This window comes from Nipponia nippon, unplaced genomic scaffold (assembly GCF_047370975.1).
Source record: "Nipponia nippon isolate SJK-2023a ecotype South Korea unplaced genomic scaffold, ASM4737097v1 scaffold_1, whole genome shotgun sequence".
Lineage (NCBI taxonomy): Eukaryota > Metazoa > Chordata > Aves > Pelecaniformes > Threskiornithidae > Nipponia > Nipponia nippon.
In genome coordinates, this window is record NW_028262290.1 from 22,365,605 (window position 1) to 22,385,246 (window position 19,642).

The 19,642-nt window shown below is 36.8% G+C and overlaps 1 protein-coding gene across 45 annotated transcripts in view; it reads right to left on the reverse strand.

Annotated features, from left to right (window-relative positions):
* RIMS2 (regulating synaptic membrane exocytosis 2) overlaps nt 1-19,642 on the reverse strand; it is a 503,677-nt gene that overhangs the window by 418,298 nt on the left and 65,737 nt on the right. For 8 of the 45 annotated variants that reach the window (XM_087748045.1, XM_087748037.1, XM_087748104.1 and 5 more), the window contains exons 2-3: nt 16,357-16,389; nt 15,873-15,959 (exon numbers count right to left, since the gene is read on the reverse strand). The exons of the other annotated variants lie outside the window; for them this stretch is intronic. In XM_087748045.1, the coding sequence (XP_087604171.1) occupies nt 15,873-15,959; nt 16,357-16,389 (120 nt within the window). The remainder of the gene's footprint in view (nt 1-15,872; nt 15,960-16,356; nt 16,390-19,642) is intronic. 45 annotated transcript variants of the gene reach the window in all.

The window sequence follows — 19,642 nt, forward strand, 5'->3', positions numbered from 1 at the left end:
TGGAGTCACAAAATCACCAGTATATCTTTTAGAGAATAGTTTCCAACAGAACAGATAGCATAACATTTTCTTAAGAGATTCAATACAGATACTGTAAAGAGGAGAATGCAACATCATCACTAGGTATGATGAAACATGGCTGGAATACATTTGTTACCTTAAATACACATTTAATCTTGAAACAGACAACATTCTGCTGTTTCAGAAGTCACCTGTTAATCAGATTTTTGTCATGAAAATGTTAGTGTTTTTCACCCTGTTGGTGAACACTGCACTACAAACAATAAAACATGTTTTGCTCTTAGGTACCTAATTGGGAGATGGGGGGGTCCACAACTGTTTTCTGACACAGACCGTATCCATGGACAAAGTACACCTGAGATGAGAAGGCTCACTGTGTTCCTGTCGACAGAACCCAAGTTCTCTCTGCTGAATATCCTTGCACTGAACCAAGAATATTCCTTTCCTAAAACAAAACTATCCTTAGTAATCAGCTGTGGAAGCAGGAAATACAGAAATGAATGTAAAGCTTCTTAAAGGATGAGAAAAAGGTGACATTTAGAATGAATAACTGGAATTACTGACAAGCTTTCAAATTTTGGAATCATTGCATCATGTTTGTGACAAAACTAAATTCCCAATAGGCCACAATAAAAACTGGATTTTTGTTTCTGTGAGACTGCTTTTTTTGCTTTGTGACAATCTTCACCGTCTGTTAATGTTATTCATAGATGAGACTTTGTACCCAGTAGTACTCATCCTCACCCCAGGCTTCTGATCAACTCACCCTGCCACCATCTGTCTATGTTTGTTCTGAGTCCAAGATACTCTAGGAGCCACATCACTATGAATTTACTTCAACTTTCTCTATATACAGAACAGAATCAGGAAAACATCTTTAGGAAGAGATAAGTGAATTTCCTTCTTCTGTAAAACCAATATTACTCCTACTATGATCACAGAAAGCCACCCATGAACATACATGTAAAAGCAGATGGGAATGATTACATTGAAAAATGGAAAAGATACATTCATCTGTAAAATAGAAGACCTGACTGAGGGTTTCATAATATAAATGTTTTGAGGACCATGCTCCTTTTGGAACATAACTGAAATGTTTTCAATATCTGTTCAGTCATCCTCAAATCTCTAAAACCAGAACTAGAGTGAGGACTACCACCACATCACAAAAATCTGCACTTGGTGATAAAGGACAACTACTTCATCTAGTATGTCTTCCCTAGATAAACATGACAGAGCTCCACATCCTATAGTCAGCCTTTCTAAATCAGTCTGGTCCTTTCCTGCCTTAAATAAGGGAGGATAAATAGACATTTCTTTCCCCTAGCCTTGCTGCCCCTCCACACCTCTTCAATTAAGACATGAATACTTCATTTTACTTTTATCTAATGAATTGACCAAATACTCCAGCTATTCCTTATCAAAGAAATAAAACAAGACAACCGTGAAAAGAGCACTTTACTCAACCTCACTCACTCTAAAACACGTAATACAACCAACCACCACAACTACATCAAAATAAAAGCATATAACTGAGAGAATAAACTCTTCCTAAGACAAACCAAACACTGATCCATAGCTATCAATTAAACAGAAATGTTATTGAAAGGAGTTGGGAGTTTAAAAGCATGTAAACAACATTTTGAAATTTCTTATGAAAAGCTCTGCAGCTGGGAAGCCTAATTGCATTTCCAGTAAGCCTAACTATGTTTCCTGACTCCAGGGGACAGGAATTCCCCAGATATTGATGACTGACAGGTCTGGTTCTGCTTGCAACCTGCAAGTAAGCAAAAATACCCACTGCTATGTGAAACTTAGCATGAAAACCAACCGCTATTTCCACTGATATCATTAGCAGCTGGAAGTGCTCAATACTTCATAGCAGCATTCAGCACTGCCCGCAACTGGGTCATCTGTAGAAGTCATTTGCACAGGTACAAATTACTCTCAGTACTTGCATTCAATAGCAAACATTAAGATGTAGGGCTTAAACCACACAGGCGGCAGCCTTTGTGAAGTGCCAAACATCTTTCAGTACCAAAGACACTCAATGGAGTTAAAAGGTATCCACCAGCATCTCTAGAGTTACTGTCACTAACTGTTTTAGAATCTACTTCTTGGTTCTGAAATTGGTTATTGATTAATGAACCTGATTTTTTTTTTTTTTTTTTTAGAATTTGATCCGACTTTGTGAGGGTAGTTAAGCAGTTGCGATGTTAGAATTGATTCAACCATGATCACTAAATCTCTCCTCTCTCCTGAATATTAATTCAACATTGTTCATTATGCTTTTTTCATGTCTTAATATCAATCATACATGATAGAAAGGGTTGCTAGTGTTTATTTGTTTTAAGAATAATCTCTACCCTTGGTGCAAAATAAAAATATTTAGAATCTTTTATATCTCACATTACCATTCACTAAAACTATCCTTTTGAAAGCCTTTTTAATTACACCAGTCACTACTCATTTAAGAAGTCTGATGTATTTGATCAAGATAATTAAAAGTCTTCAGTAAAGTCACGCTGATTGTTTCAGAAAATGTTTTTTCAACTTCTGAATAACCTTTTATACATCTCTGACTTCAAATTCTTGGTCAACTTTCTTCCCAATTCACCCAATAATTAAAAAAATATCTCCTAGTTATTTTCAGAAACTTTCCAATCACTCAGTAACATGTACAACAAAAGAAATGAAAGTATACTTCATTCATGATTTCTTACTATTAGTTTATATGGAAAAAAAAATAGGGATTGCTCTGGGAGAAAGCTACTGCTCTGCAAAAACCAAATTCATCACCACCTCTACATTAGTCCTACTCTTACTCACGTGTGATACTCAATATTCTGGGGTTTTATTCTGTTTTGGTAAAAGCCATTCTGCTTTTTTCCAGGTGAAATGTTAAGAAGATGAAAGGGGTTGAAAGAAGGTGAGAAAGAGGATTAAACTGAGGAGAGTTACTGAAGGACTGTTTTAATCTACAGCCTCATGCAAAAGGTCTAGAGAACCATCCCAGGAGAAAGTAGCTCTTAGCCTATAATACCAGGTGAGCCTATTTACAAGAGCTGAACACAACAGGGAGCTCAAATCAGCAGTTTTCATGTGAAAACAGAAGCGGTTATGCCAAAATGAGTCCAAGTTAACTGTGCCATAAAAATATTTACCAAGTGATGAAGATAGACACCCATATCTGTGCTGTCTTGTGTGAGTGCTTCCTGAACATATTCTTTACATCTACAGCGCTACTAGAGTAGCAACATGACTCACAGAAGTAACTGTTTAGGGAAGAGACTTTAGACACACTATATATATATATATACATACATACATATATGCGTGCATGTGTGTGTGTGTGTATATATATGTATGTATCTCTATCTCAGTTCTGTTGAAGTCACTAACAAGTTCTAACATCCTTTGATTTTGTGATTCTGATCGCTAAGCTTCTTATTTTCTCCTGGAAACCTCAACCAAAAAGAACACTAAGTAATAAGAATCTATTCTGACGTATTTTTAAACTAGATAGTACAGACAACACCATGATGTGTTGAGCTGTTCTTCAAATCTACTAGTATCAACTGAAATTTAAAATGTTTAGAACATCACAAAAGTGTTGAATATCTCACTAAGGCAAACATCGTGGGCTGAAGACATTTTTAAAAAACACAACTGTTGGAAATACTATGGATTAATTGCTTTCAAAAGTTCATGAACATCAATGTCCCTGATGATACAAGTGAGAGCCACTAGAATAATTGAAAGACATAAATCTTGTGTAATTGGTGTTTTAGACAGTTCAACCTCACGATGCTATGTTCACATATATGCATCATAGAAAATACATCAATAACTGATTTCCATGGGGAAGAAAACTGTGATAGAGTGGACAAGCTCAGAGAGCCACAAGAAAATACACTGGGAGACAAAACTTAAGAGAGAGAGACGGACACAGAAATCTTTGAACTAGAAAAAGGGAAATCTTGAGTTTGAAAAAGATGGTCTACGAAAATGTTTTTTCTAACCAGAACCCAGAAATATTGTATGCTACAGATCTCAATTCCCCACACACTGCAGGGGTCCTATTTGCATGTTTACACTACACTACAGAAATCTATGCACACTGACTATTTCTGTCAGAGGTAAGTGTACCAAGACTAGGGTCTAGAGCACAAGTCTTATGAGGAGCAGCTGAGGGAGCTGGGGTTGTTTAGTCTAGAGAAGAGGAGGCTGGCAGGAGACATTATTGATCTCTACAAGTACCTGAAAGGAGGTTGTAGCAAGGTGGGGGTCGGTCTCTTCTCCCTAGTAACAAGCGATAGGACAAGAGGAAACGGCCTCAAGCTGCGCCAGGGCAGGTTTAGGTTGGATATTAGGAAAAACTTCTTCACCGAAAGGGTAGTCAGGCATTGGAACAGGCTGCCCAGGGAAGCGGTTGAGTCTCCATCCCTGGAGGTATTTAAAAGGCGGCTAGACGTGGTGCTCGAGGACATGGTTTATTGGTGGACTTGTCAGTCATAGGTTAACGGTTGGACTCAATGATCTTAAGGGTCTTTTCCAACCTTAATGGATTCTATGAAACAATAAACAACCATTTCAGCTTTCAGAGTTACAAATAAAACAAACTTGCAACCTCATACTCTGTTGCTGGCTTCAGATCCTTCCTTTTACATGGCTATATTTTTTATTTACAAGGACATTTAAGACACTTTTTTCATACACTCAAAAAATTAAAAAGCTTTGTTAATTGTGTTCTACATTGCAAGGAAAAAAAAAAAAACCACCTTTCCTTATCGGAATTTGGGATATTTGTTACCTCATTAATTACCACATCTTGGTCTGATTTAAGTTGTTATTGAAAGTACTATCACCATTACTAGCTGGTTTTCAAATTGTAGCAGGATCCAAAGTTGTTAACACAATGCAGTAACCCTTCAAATTCTCTCACCCATCCCACTGCAGGGAAGGGAGCAAGTGACCTTGTGGTGCTTAGTTTCCAGCTGGGGTTAAACCATGACACCAAATCACATCATTACACCTTCAGATCATATACCAAGCACAGTCTGGCTGTACCATATGGTTTTCTCCTTTAGGTTTCAGACTAGGATTCTGACTATGCAGGAATGCTGTAGAACTGCTGAGCTCCCAAGCTTCCTTTCAGTTTCAAGCACGTTAACTGTATTTCCATATGATAAAGTTTTTGTACTGAGCCTATATTCCCAATGGAAATATTGAATCAGCAAGAAAAAATTACTAGAGAGCAAAGAATGATTTAAAGCAAGTGACTTCGATAATATAAAGCCCATGGAAATTCAGACTTCAGTATTCATTATGTTCACAGTGAGAATCATGAACCGGGCCACTCTTCATCAGTGTGATGCCACTTCCTGTATTCTTTACTTTCTACCCAAGTATCAGATGACAAATGCTCCCTGCTTGAAGAGAAAGCCAAAAGTAGCAAAAAGCTGACAACAGGTTCTATCAACCTGCAAACAAAACATAAGAACCAGAAGGTATTCTCTTTTTCTTTTCTTTTGCTTAGTCTCTGCCAAGTCATCTCCATGAATTTGACTAAGAGATTATTTTAACGAAATAGAAGCTCTATAAGAAAGCTAAGAATATGTTGCTTACGACAATATTTCATTGGTTTAAAAAAATAGTTATTAAAAGTTACTTCTGCAACCTTGGATTTTCCTCAAAACTGACATTAATAAAAAAGATATACATCATGAATGGTTAAAAACTGAGTCATAATACATGAAAAATACTCTATACATAGCAGCAGTTATGGGTGCACTGAACAGTCACTTCTAAATAAAAATTTAGATGGCTCTACAGTGTAAATCTGTATTTTCAACAATTAATAATTACCTACATTTCCATATACACTCTACCCTGAAAGTGAGTCTTCCCTTTGTAAAAAATGAACTTTTTTTAATATTTCCAGCAAGGTTTAGTCAGATTGCCTCAGCAAAAACAGCCACTCCTATACCAGCTTAGTCCCTGACAGATACAAAAAGGAAATAAAGGAACAGGTATCTGTAATGGATTGAAAATTTCATGGGAAAGTAGAAGCATGTTAAAGGAAACAAAACGTAAGTAATGGATATTCACACACTTGAAACATAGGAGCATGAGGGAAGTTGCTCCCTTAGCATCAGAGATGGGATAGGAACTATACTGAATAGCCACATGTTGTTACACATGTAAATGATCATTTGCAGTTTAAAATGATCATGAACATCAGGGAAAGCAAGGTTCAAGTTTTATTTGACAAGTCAAAAACATCTTGTCCCATTTTTTGGAATAATTTCTGATAAAAAAAAGAAGTCTTGGAGCTAGTAATATTGCAAGTAAAATAAGGTTCACATCATTTTTACTCACAAAATATAGTTTGTCCTGTCATTTTAAGGTGAAAGACTTTAAATTATTAAGAATAATGCATAGCCAGTAGAGTGCAACAGCTGTGATATGATCCTCTCTAGTTTTGACCTTCCTAAGACAAGATTTGATAAACATCATACAAATTGAACTTGCTGTATGACCTTTATTATCAGTTCTTCACAGAATGAAATGCACAACTCTTTTTGGAAAAAAAAAAAATCCTTTATGGTTATGGTCAATGCCATAATGAGTGGATAGCTTCTATGTCTTGCAAGCACCCCTTTTGCCACTGTCATGAAGGCAGGTGCCATTGGAGACTGAGGTCACTGATTCAGCTGCATGCTTAACATGCTTTGCTCTTATTATAGTAAGAGTATCACTTCTGTTTTGTTTAAGTTAAGCTTAAGCCAGCATTTTCTAAATCTATTTGCTTATCTCATTCAGACAACCTGTCATCCCGCTAGGGGTACTGTCCATTTCTTTTGGAAAGGAGTTCAAAGCAGGATGTTGTCAGCATATTAGTAGCACCACAGCCTGTGGCATCCACAAATTCTGAGAAATTTCAAAAATTATAACAGAGAGAAAATGCTCTCACACAAAGCTTTTAGGACCTGCTTTAATTATGTTACAACATATTGAAGTCTGTATGGTCTAGATAGCAATGGGTTTATTTACACCTATACGTATGGAAACATTCTGTTCTTCAGTCATACAATTTTTTTTACTTCTTATTACATTGCATAACACTAAATATCTAGAGATTTTAGTAGACTAAATAGTTCAGACATAGCTCCATTTCAGCCCTATCTTATAAATAAGTGGAATTATTTTCCTTTATTATTATTTTAACCAATTTCTTATTTGAGTAAAGTATATACGCTTGGATTATCTCAGTTTGGGGGGCTTTTTTCACCTTTTCCTTGCCCATAATGTTAACTGCTGGCCAGCTAAGTATTTTTGGTTGTGTTCTCTTTCTGCTTGCAAGTCTGTTTTTTAACCCCAGATCCTCAAGGAATTCCTCATTATACTATACTACCTGATTTTTGTTTAAAGATTACTTTTTTCTTTCACAAATAGACATTTTCTTAAACAATAGATTACTCACATTGTCCCTGAGTAGTTTTTAATGTGAAATCCCTTATCTTTGTACGATCACATTCTGTGGGTTCATCTGCAGAATTACAAATCTGTGTGTATTTTAGGATTAAAATAGATCAGTTGGATTCCAAGTTAAATACAGAAATATATTTCTATATTTGCCTGTCCCCAACATGTTTATCTTTGCCTTCTGATAAAACTGACATCCACCATATTCATGACTACTGTCTTAGCCTCACTAACATTGTGAACAATCCAACAACATAAATAAGTCTTTCTTGTATTAAATAGTATGAGGAAAAAAAATCTGAAAAAAAGGCTAAGGCATCTTTACAAGGCAGGCAACTATAATCTTACGCTGCAAATTGTTAAATTTAACAATCTCGTAACAGTAAGAGTCATGATCAGTCATCAGAATCACACAACAGAAGTTGTTTAGGTACCTCATATTTACTTTATTATGGAGACAAAAACAGTTTTATAGTCAAGAAGGTATTTTGTGGATTTATATTTGACTGAGATATCTACAATCTCCCTGTTTCTTTTTTTTTTTTTGTACTGCAAATTATAATTTTATTTTTAGCTCATTTACTCTCATTTTTCTTTCCATCTTACAGCCTAAGAAAATAAACACAGTAGAGTGCTAGACTTCTCATGACTCCAATTTCACAAGTGTATTGGCTGCAGAGACATATTTTTCTCTTTAAGAAAAATATTTTCTTTCTATCTTTCTTTCCATAATTTTCTCTTTAAGAAAAATATTCTTTCAAGTGGAGCGTGTTATTTTCAACAGGTTCTATTAAAAACCATACTGAACAGGAACTACACAGACTGCAAATAAAACCCTTTGACTATATATAGTGTAAATTTTATTAAGTAGCTGTTTATATGGGCTTGCTATCACACCTAGAGTAGATAATCTGAAGAAATTCAAAGCTACCTAATGGTTTGCAGACATATTGTTTACACAGTAAATTCAGAATACAAAAACAATGATCCATTGATTTATGTTAAGTATTTGAGAAATGTCAATGTATTTTAACTACAATTCATTGAAGATTCTTATAAATGGAACGATCTATTTCAAAGATTGCTTGATTTCAGACACTGATTAAAATATCCAGTAATACTTCCTTACCAGACATTTCTAATTTTATGAAGAAAATTATATTTAACCTAAGAAAGTCTACTTGTCAAATGCTGAATTTGGGGACTAGTAAGACTGAATTTGCACAATAAACCAAAAAAATTGAATCCTACAATTTATTCTGCTCTTTTGCACAACTTTATGCAACAGTGCCTTAAATGAGATGTGGAATAATGACACTGTCTTTACAAATACAGTACCTGTGCTTTACAGTACACACATTCATCTACTGAAAACTTTTCCATTACATCTAGAGCCACTGAGGTGCTGAGTTCTTCTCCCTGGGATCCAGTGGTAGGATACATGTGAAGAGTTCAAAGCTGCACTGAGGGAGGTTTACACTGGAAATTAAGATGCATTTCTTTACCGAGAATCATAGAATCATAGAATCGTTAAGGTTGGAAAAGACCCTTAAGATCATCGAGTCCAGCCGTTAACCTATCACTGCCAAGTCCACCAATAAACCATGTCCTTGAGCACCACGTCTAGCCTTCTTTTAAATACCTCCAGGGATGGAGACTCAACCACTTCCCTGGGCAGCCTGTTCCAGTTGCCTGACTGCCCTTTTGGTGAAGAAGTTTTTCCTAATAGCCAACCTAAACTTCCCCTGGCGCAGCTTGAGGCCATTTCCTCTTGTCCTATTGCTTGATACTTGGGAGAAGAGACCGACCCCCACCTCACTACAACCTCCTTTCAGGTACTTGTAGAGATCAATAATGTCTCCTGCCAGCCTCCTCTTCTCCAGACTAAACAATCCCAGCTCCCTCAGCTGCTCCTCATAAGACTTGTGCTCTAGACCCTTCACCAACTTTGTTGCCCTTCTTTGGACACGCTCTGGTACCTCGATGTCCTTCTTGTAGTGAGGGGCCCAAAACTGAACACAGTACTCGAGGTGCAAGGGTGGTCAAACACTGGAAGAGGCTTCCTAGACAGCTGGTCGATGCCCCAAGCCTGTCAGTGTTTATGAGGCATTTGGGCAATGCCCTTAATAACATGCTTTAGCTTTTGGTCAGCCCTGAAGTGGTCACGCAGTTGGACTAGTGAGTGTTGTAGGTCCCTTCCAACTGAAAATATTCTATTCTATTTTATATCAACAGGACAAGGTATGTTAACAAATCTATGTGTGTGATCACAGAGAATGAGTACATATTGTGAAAATTCAGTATTACTCGACATTTCAACTAGCAAAGGAATTAAAATGTAAAAATCAAGCATTCTTGATGGATAATTTCATTTACAGTTGTTTATGGAACCCAATTTAAAAAAAAAAAAAAAATCTGTCATCTCCTCAAGACTACAGGAGAAACCGTTTTACTGAAAATTTTACTGGTTTGCTGGAGTGCTCTACCAATAGAAAAATTAATTTAGTTTACAGAAAAATATGCAGAAAAAGGTTTTACTAAGCATCATTTTACAGTAATTTTCAATCTTCATTTCCCTATAATGACAACATAACTTCCAGAAAAACATAAAAATATCTATTTATTAACAAGCCATTTTTAGCAGAAAAAAATCCCCCATGTTGTGCTAAGCAATGCACATTTTTTTAATCTCAGAATTAGTCTAGTGAATGTACAAAAAGGCAATTAAATATTTGTGTTTACTTTGAAATATTTTAGGTACAAAAGGCATTATACTTAATGGTTTTTGATGCTGACTGTATTTTGTCTACTGTTTATTAATAATGTCCTCATAATTATCAAAGGAAGAAGAAAGGCTCAGTTCCTGCAGTCAAACTCAATGATAGTTCTCTTACAGTTCTTTAACAAGCAACTAAACTGAGACTCACTTCCAGCCTGAAAATAATAAAAAAAAAAAAAATTGTTCATGGGAAAAGGGAAAAAAAACCCAATACCTTTTCAATATTTGGATATCTTTAAGCAGCAAACATTAGAAACTTTCTTTCTTGAGCCACCGTATAAAACCACAGAGTTCTCATGTCTTGAATACTGTGAGAAGTGATGGTCACTCTTAACAAGATCTAACAGAATTTTTAAACAAGGCAACAAGGATTGTCAGAAACACAGAGTGCCTTTCATAGAAGGAGAAACTGGCTCTTCAGCTTAAAAGCATGACTGTATGGAATAAAAAAGACTGCACGGAATATAATAGAAAAGTGTAAAGGTTATGCATAGTATAGACAAAGTACCTAAGGAATTACGTAACACAAGACTAGGACTCCCCAATGAAATTAATAGGCAGCAAGCTTAAAGCAAACAAAGGGTAACAGCTCTTCTATACAGCACGTAATTAAATTGTAGAATTCATTTTCACCAAGTTCTGAAGCCGAAAATATAAATAGGTTTAAAATGGGACTGAAAATACTTATGGCAGTTAGATTCCTAATGGCCATGAAATAAATACAGCAATATGCACGCAGCCTTTGCCTCAGGAAGCCACTAAAATACCTGAAGTCAAGTGGCTGTATCAGAATAAGTCTATGCGTGCCCTCCTCCTTATGTGTGTTCTTAAATATGCATTGCTGGGCACTACCAATGCACTGTTAGACTAGATGAATCTTTAGTGCCTCCTAGAATGGGAATTCCTCTATTTAATTGGAGCTTAATACCATTACAGAATGTTCCAAGATTCATACAAAACAAAAATATAAACTCCAAGTCAAACCCTTAGGCACAAAGAACACCACCAAATCCTAATGAGGAACAATCTGAACATACCTTTTACAAAATATATGACATATGAATCTGAAGAAACAAAAAATTTACAGGCTAATTGATAAGCATCAAAAGCAGTTGCTTCAGGAGGGCAGCTAAGGATTTCTACTCTGTAAGGACGACAACATGGAAATATCTTGAGCACTGCAGATAAAACTCATGATGAAGTACAGATGAGCTGGAGATAGAAGTATTCTTCATCAAGGAAGACCAGATATGTGCACGACCACTCTCAATAGTCTTTGAATGATCATGGTGACTGGGAGAGGTGCCTGATGACTGGAAGAAAGCAAATGTCATGCCTACCTTCAGTAACGGCCAGAAGGAGGACCCAGGGAACCACAGGCTGGTCAGCCTCATGTCGATCCCTGGGAAGGTGATGGTACAACTAATCCCGGAAACCACTTCCAGGCACATGAAGGACAAAAAAGTGATCAGGAGTAGTCAGCATGCATTCACCAAGGGGAAGTCATGCTTGACCAACCTGATAACCTTCTATAATGAAATGAATGGATGAGGGGAGAGCAGTGAATATTGTCTACCTCGTCTCTAGTAAGGCTTTCCACACTGTCTCCCATAAGACCCTCACAGAGGAGCTGATGATGTACAGGCTGGATGACTAGACAGTGAGGTGGATTGAAAACTGTCTGAATGGCTGGGCGCAGAAGGTGGCGATCAGTGACACAAAGTCTGGTTGGAGGCCAGTGACTAGCGGTGTACCCCAGGAGTCAATACCAGGTCCAGTCCTGTTCAATATCTTCATTAACAATCTGGATGATGGGGCAGTGTGTACCCTCAGCAAGTTTGCAGATGACACCAAAGTGGAAGGAATGGCTGATATCCCAGAAAGTTGTGCTACCATCCAGAGGCATCTCAACAGGCTGGAGAAATGGGCTGACAGGAATTCCACAAAGTTCAACAAGGGGAAGTGCGAAGTCCTGTACCTGGGGAGGAACAACCCCATGCACCAGTATATGCTGGGGGCTGCCCAGCTGGAAAGCAGCTTGGCAGAAAAGGACCTGCGGGTCCTGGTAGTTGAACATGAGCCAGCAAGGTGCTCGTGCAACAAAGAACAGGAATGGTATCTGCAATGCATTAGGAGGAGTGTTGCCAGCAGGTCAAGGGAGGTGATCCTTCCCCTCTATTCAGCAGTGGTGAGGCCACACGTGGAGTAACATGTCTAGTTCTGGTCTCCCCAGTTCAACACAGACATGGACATACTGCAGAGAGTCCAGCAAAGGGCCACAAAGATGGTTAAGGGACTGGAGCATCTCTCATATGAGGACAGGCTGAGAAAGCTGGGAATGTTTAGCCTAGAGAAGAAAAAGTTCAGGGGGGAACCTTATCAATATATACAAATACCTGAAGGGAGAGTGCAAAGAGGACAGAGCCAGGCTTTTTTCAGTGGTGCCCAGTGACAGGATCAGAGGCAATGGACACAAACTGAAACACAGGAGGTTGCGTCTGACAGGAAAGAATTTTCACTGTAGGGGTGACTGAGCACTACCACATGTATCTCTAGCCCAGAGAGGTTCTAGAGTCTCCATCGCTGGAGATATTCAAAAGCCATCTGGACATGGTCCTGGACATCCAGCTCCAGGGGACCCAGCTTGAGCAGAGGGGGTGGGACAAGATGACCTCCAGAGGTCCCTTCCAACCTCAACCATTCTGTGATTCTGTGGGACAGAATTCATGTCCAAGGGTGTCAGACAAATCCTGCCTCTGCCCATAAGGACACATGGTCAACTGTTCTTCAAAAACACTTTCACCAGAGCAAAACTGAAATTTGTAACATGATACCTTATGTTTTCAACCACTGCTATGATTCTTTTTCTGCCTTCTCCCACCACATTTTATCATCCCCAGATTAACCGCAAATAACTGTTTTCATCAGCAAAATTGAACAGCCAGATGTATCTTGAAATCCACTACAGACTCAGATACTAACAGTGATTTCAAGTGGAAAAAGCCCCGATAGATATGGATAGTGGTAAAAATTTCTTCAGACATAGAGTTCCATGCTGCTCCCCAGTGTCCCACAGTGTTCCCAGGTACAACAGTTCTCTGCAAGCCATTAAAGTCAGAAAAAGAAATTAAATAAAGAAGTTGCACCATTAGTATTTCTGTTCTATTTTCTCCCCAAAAGTTTACAATAATCACAAAAATAAATCATGTTCATTAATAAATTAATTAAATTATCACAAATAAACAGTGCTGGAAGACACTTCAAAAAGTCACTTAGTCCATCCTCTTGTCCCAGCACAGGACCAGCTACACTTCTGCCTCTGCTAGCGGATATTTGCCAAACCTACTCCTTAAGATTTTCAGTGACACAGCTTCCACACAAGCCCTAGGCAAACTCTGCAAGCATTTTAAGTTTTCTTTCCATTAAAAAGTTTTCCCTACCAAGCTGAATCCTCCCTGATGCAACTTAAGTTTAGTCCTTTCTGCTTCACCACCAGAGGCATGGAGAAGAGATTATTTTCTTCCATTTTTCAGCAACTTTCTGCATAATTAAAGATTTGTCAATCTCCTCCATCCCCTGGGATTTTCTCTTCAGGAGGTTTCAATCTTTCCCTATACATGCCATGTTTCTTAGACATCCGATTATTCATTCTTATTACTGTCCACTGAATTCCAACTGCTCCACATAATTTTTGGAGGATGGTGTCCAAAAAAGAGCACAATGTTCCAGGCGGGACCTTACCAGTGCTTAGCAGAGTGAAAACTTCACAGCACTTCCAGGCTCGTCTCTATACATTCCAGTATGATATTTATCTCTTTCACAATACTGGCTCCTGCTCAGCTTACATACTATTATGGCTCCCAGATTCTCTGCCAAAGAACTTCTACCTACACCATTTTTCTCTATCCTATGTCAACCACATAAACTATCCCTACATAACTACACCACCTGCCATTTATCCTTTTGAATGGCATCATAACATCATAACTATAGCTTAGATTTTTCAGGATAATTTTGGAATATAATCCTGCTATTAGATGTTACACTTCTCCCAGCCTTGTGCCATCTGTAAATTCAATGAATACACAACTTAATTCATTTCTTAATTATTTAATAAAAACACTGAACAAAGCCGGTTCCCAAAGAAATCACTGTTCAAAAAAAATCCTTCCATAATAACAGTAACCATTTAGAAATACTTTTTGGCAACTATAACTCAACTGTTTACACTGACTATATGGTATTTTCAGTTTCTTCAAAGCCATATGTTTCATATGTACAACATTGGTAAGCAGAACAAACTTCGTTGGATTAAGGAAACTGGGAATACAAAGGAGGTACTGAGGTGGTGTGAATAAAATGTAATATTGCCAGTATCTAACAATAACCAATAAAGAAAAACTCCACTATTAATATTATAGGCCATTTTATAAGAACTTAAGTGAGGATATCAGAAACAGACCTCAGAATAATACCTTGCTTTACAGAATATCAATTTTATGGCCTATTTCTCCACTTAATTTTGTGAAAATTTCTCACTGTGTATTCTCAAAAAATAATTCACAGCTTTCATGGCCTGCAAGTATGTAACTCCACTTAAATATACATATTTAAAAATAAACTAACACAGATTCTGCCTGGAAAATAATTAGCAACAAATAATATGAATGTTTTAAACCAGTTATGCATGGGTTCAAAAGCAAACATTTCTTTTATCATGTGAACTTACAAGGCATTCCCTTTTAGAAGAAAGAAAAGACAGCAACTTAACTGTTTAAAGCTTAAATAATATCAGAAGTCATAATTTAATAATTTGAAAATTTGAAATAATAAATATTTTTTAGTTTCTCATTATGAAAAGTATATTTTCAGCTCCATGCTTTACGTTCTACTCTAAGACTGAATGTCCTAGCTTTGCCAGTTTCTGTTAAATCTTAAAATTTTCAGATAGCAAGAAAAGTAAAATTTTTCATATGGCTCTTATACTGGCTTAACACTGTAAAAGGTCCATGGATGAAATACTGGCCCCATCAAAGTCAAAATTCCCTCAGGTTTGACAGAACCAAGATTTCACCTATATCTGCTAAAGTTTTGAAACTTTACAGATATTTTAGAAGCATAAAAAAAAAATGAAATTACATTTTCCTGGTCCTTAAAAAGCTCTTCATACGTATTATGTAGATTTTTATAGCATTCTATGCATGACCAATACCACAAATACCATGCATGTGCATAGACATGCTATATACAATACTACATGTCTTATCATTCCAGCTCCTCATGCACAGAAAACTCGTCAATTCACTGGGAGTTTCATGTTTGGAGCATTTGCAGAAAAAGGTAAATGTAGTAGTAGTAACTCCTCAGATTGTATTCTAATGTAATCACTTAAATTACTGATAAGGAGAGTACAAACTGATTTTCAGTTTTCCCTTTGCAAATGAGGGGTTAGAAAGCAAACGATGTCAGCTTGTAAAATGCCCTCAGCAGGATGTTCTAAATGGGCAATTATTTTAAACATACTCTCCAGTATGTTTGAATGCTATACAGACATTACTTAGTCTACAGAGAGCAGCTTACTTACGTCTGGGGCTCCTTTTCATTTTGCTGTTTTTGCTGTGGTTGAAGAACGTTATTTACCAGCTCAGTGATCCCACTAAAGGGAAACCACCTGTTTAAATAAGCAAATAATGTGACTGAATAACCAATAAGACCACACTAGTTTAAATGTTTTCTTATCCAATGTTAATAGAAATATACAGGCGGAAAAGCTAGAGCCAATGGGAATGTTAGCTGCAATACTACGTCAGCCACTAAGGATGTAAGGGAAATAAAGTTTTACAGTTCACCAGTTCACAAGCAGGCAGCAAGAACCTACATCCAGCTAACGTGTGGATGAAGTAAGAAGCTGCAGGCAGCTCTCTTACAAGCCAGTCAGGAAGCAGATGACAAATAACCTGCAGCCTATCAGGTATTAGTGAAAGCTAATACCATCAAAGGTGCAGAAAGCAGAACATGGCAAAGGTAGAAAAGTCAAGCCTACTGCATTTTTAAGGTATTTTACTTACTGTGTCAGCTGTGGTTTTTGCTCTTCTTTGACCCTAAAAAGATAAGTTTGCACAACTGAGTGCAACATGTTGTAAAACAACTACCCTGAAGTTCTATATCTGTATCACATGGGCAGGCGAAAGTTCTTGCTTTAAGTTAAAATGAATTAATTTAATATTTGTTGTATATTTATATTAAGTTGTATTCTGTGCTTATTTCCATTTAGGATTAAAAATGGGGAATACTAAGTATCTAAAACTTTTAGTTACAAAATTAAATCAGTAATGTTCTATAACTGGCTTCCAATTCTTTGGACAGAATATCATGTTAAAACATTTCCAGCAATACATTCAGCTATAAATGCAAAAGAAGGTGCTTTGATTATGTGAACTATAATCTATTTTTTTAATTTTTCTTTTCAACCAAATTACTTATCATAATTCAGGATGAATTTATAACATGTAACATGCCATTTAAAATGCAGTATCCCGAACTAATAGATTGAAGGAAAATCTGCACTATATTTATGAAGCTACGGTGATGTCGGGGTCTGCAGACAATGTCACTCTAAAAGCTAAAGAAGGAAAGATAAGGAATTTTACTCTGATTAAAATTTACTAGGACTTGCTAAAAAAAATAATTAGATAATACATACACTATGTCTGTAAAGTACTGATTAATATTTGTCCATTGTCTTTAGGAAAATATTCTATCTGAAATACCTGCTCTAATTTGAGTGAGCAAGCTGATGTTCTACACAATTCCTCTCCACCAAACCCAAGTATGGAGACATATACTCACAGGAATATTTACATTCTCTAATTGGAGATATGTGTCTTAAATATCAAGCTAGGATCTAGCTTCCCTATATGTTCAAAAACCCCAAAAAGGTTCCTAGATAGATATTCTGAATGTCTCTATGGAGAATATTCTTTTACCTAACTAAACAGGGAGTGCAGGCTCCCAATTTAAGCAGATGCTTAACATTGGACAGAAAATTAAAGCTCACCAAAACAGATCCACATCTCTTCCTCAATACAATATCACAGTGAATACCTCTATAAACAAGGTTCAGTGACTACAAAAGAACTAAATAAGTGGACACTAAGACACACTAAAAATTTTCCAAAACTGACTACAGAAAGGGAAAACTGAACATGCAGCACCATTTTGCCTTTTCAGCACTTTAGAAATTTATATACAAAGAAATGTTCCAGTACCAAAAAAAAAAAGCAGATATACTCCAAAGTTAAGAAATATGAAAAATAAAACTTTCTCATGCAGTTGCAATTTCACTCCACCATGCATCTTAATCATATTATCTTTAACCAAGAAATTCCATACTAGTTTTTCAACACAGGAAATTCAAAGGGGGAGAGGCAGGGACTCGAAGTATACCCATACTTTTTTCATGAGGCAGCTTAGGCCATTTAATTCAGATCCCCCAACGTTAAGAGCCTAAAAGCTCTTCATGGTGAACTGTGAGAAAGAAACACTCCCAGACAATGATTCAGAGCTCCTAAGTCACATGCCTAGAGCTAGACAGTGTAAATACCACCTCCTTGGCAACTGGACAGAGAAAACTGAATATGCAGCTAATCCATGGTTCCTTATATTCCCCTCTGTACATGACTCCCAAACATATTTACTGGACACTTTTAAGCTGTTACTTCATCATGAATTTTTCTATTGAACTAAACAAAGGAAATCTGAGTGCTTCACATAGTCAGATTGTAATCAACACCTTTCCTTTGGATAGTGACCATGGTCAATTTTTTTCACATGTGGAACTGAGAATAAAATAGAGTAAGATCAAAATTGTAATAGTGCACGCTAATTCTGAGTATGTCATCTGAAATCTTTGGTATGTTTTTTTCAAGAGGATCTAGCATCTTAACATAACAATATATGTTTGGTGACTTCAATTGCAGCTGCAAACCCTTGGTATTTTTGAAAGTCTTACAATCAGATTTTTAGTTTAGCACCATTAAATAAAAAACATTGCCCATTAGAAGACAGTTTGAAAACCTGCATTTAAAACTATTTTGCCAGCATTTTATAGGAATGCTGTTCTAAATCAGGATATAATTTGCCCCCACAATTCAAGACGTATCTCCTATGAAATAATCTTTTCTCCTCCTCCAATTCTTTCTTATCCACTACACAATTTCCAACACTGCAGTTTTGTGAGGACAACAGCTTCCATTATTATATAACTGTGATGCATTCCTTGAGCACTCTCCATACATCCTTCAGCCCTTGGATCAGGCAATGATCTTCCTTGACTTTATAACAACCATGGAGGGCAAGCTACAATTTGAAAAGAAATTATGAAAAAATCTATTGAAAAAAATAGATTCTACCATATGAAATTAAACTAATATTGATGTTGTGGATCAACAGGCCTGGACCCTTCAGGTGTACAGCACAGATATTTATCTTTCAAGGTGAGAGAATAAATAGAGATTCTGGGTCTAAATCAGCAAACCACAGGCTAATGCCTGCTACTCCCTTTCCAAAAGATTCTTCAATCAGATGAAATTAGGAGTAGAAGTTGTAGTAACTGATAGAAATAATGAGATATTAGATTAAATTAATGTGGTTTTAACACTGCTGTAGTTTAAATAACTTTTTCTGGACAGAAAAGGACTGAAGATTCTTAAACCCTGTCTACGTACACACAGAGTTTTATTTCCTTTGGTTACAAGAACTGCCTTGTGTTCTACTAGATTGTGTACTCCCATATATATGCATTGCTTTCTCGCTTTGTGTCAAAAATCAGCAACTAATAATGGCTTAAAAGAATTGGATTGACAGGTCAAAAAAAGCCCAAACCTCCATTTACTCAACAGACGAACTGAAAAACCCGAAGCAGTATGACTGCATTCCGCTTCTTCCAGACTACCTGCCTTCTTTTTACCTTCCCACATCTTTTCAACCTCATCCTCTCAAAACTCTGCCAAGAACAATGCCAGTTCTAGTTATTCACTAGAAAATTTCCGATCGATACCTGTTTACTAAAACCACCGACAGTCTGCAGATAATGTGTTTGATCAACGGTGACTGGGATAATGCATGCTAACAGCGCAGAATATTAAATACTTTACCACATATTTTCAATTTTTATTATTTCTGTCATTATAGGAATCCACTTGACACTTTGCACAAGCACCAAATTAATTCTAAAATGTTAGAAGAGTTTGAAGCTTTTATCACAATTTTTTTTGCATGGATCATAACCCAATATACTCCTTCACTTGAAAACAAGCCAGGATTTTTCTACTTGTGAACAATAAAGAATTTTTG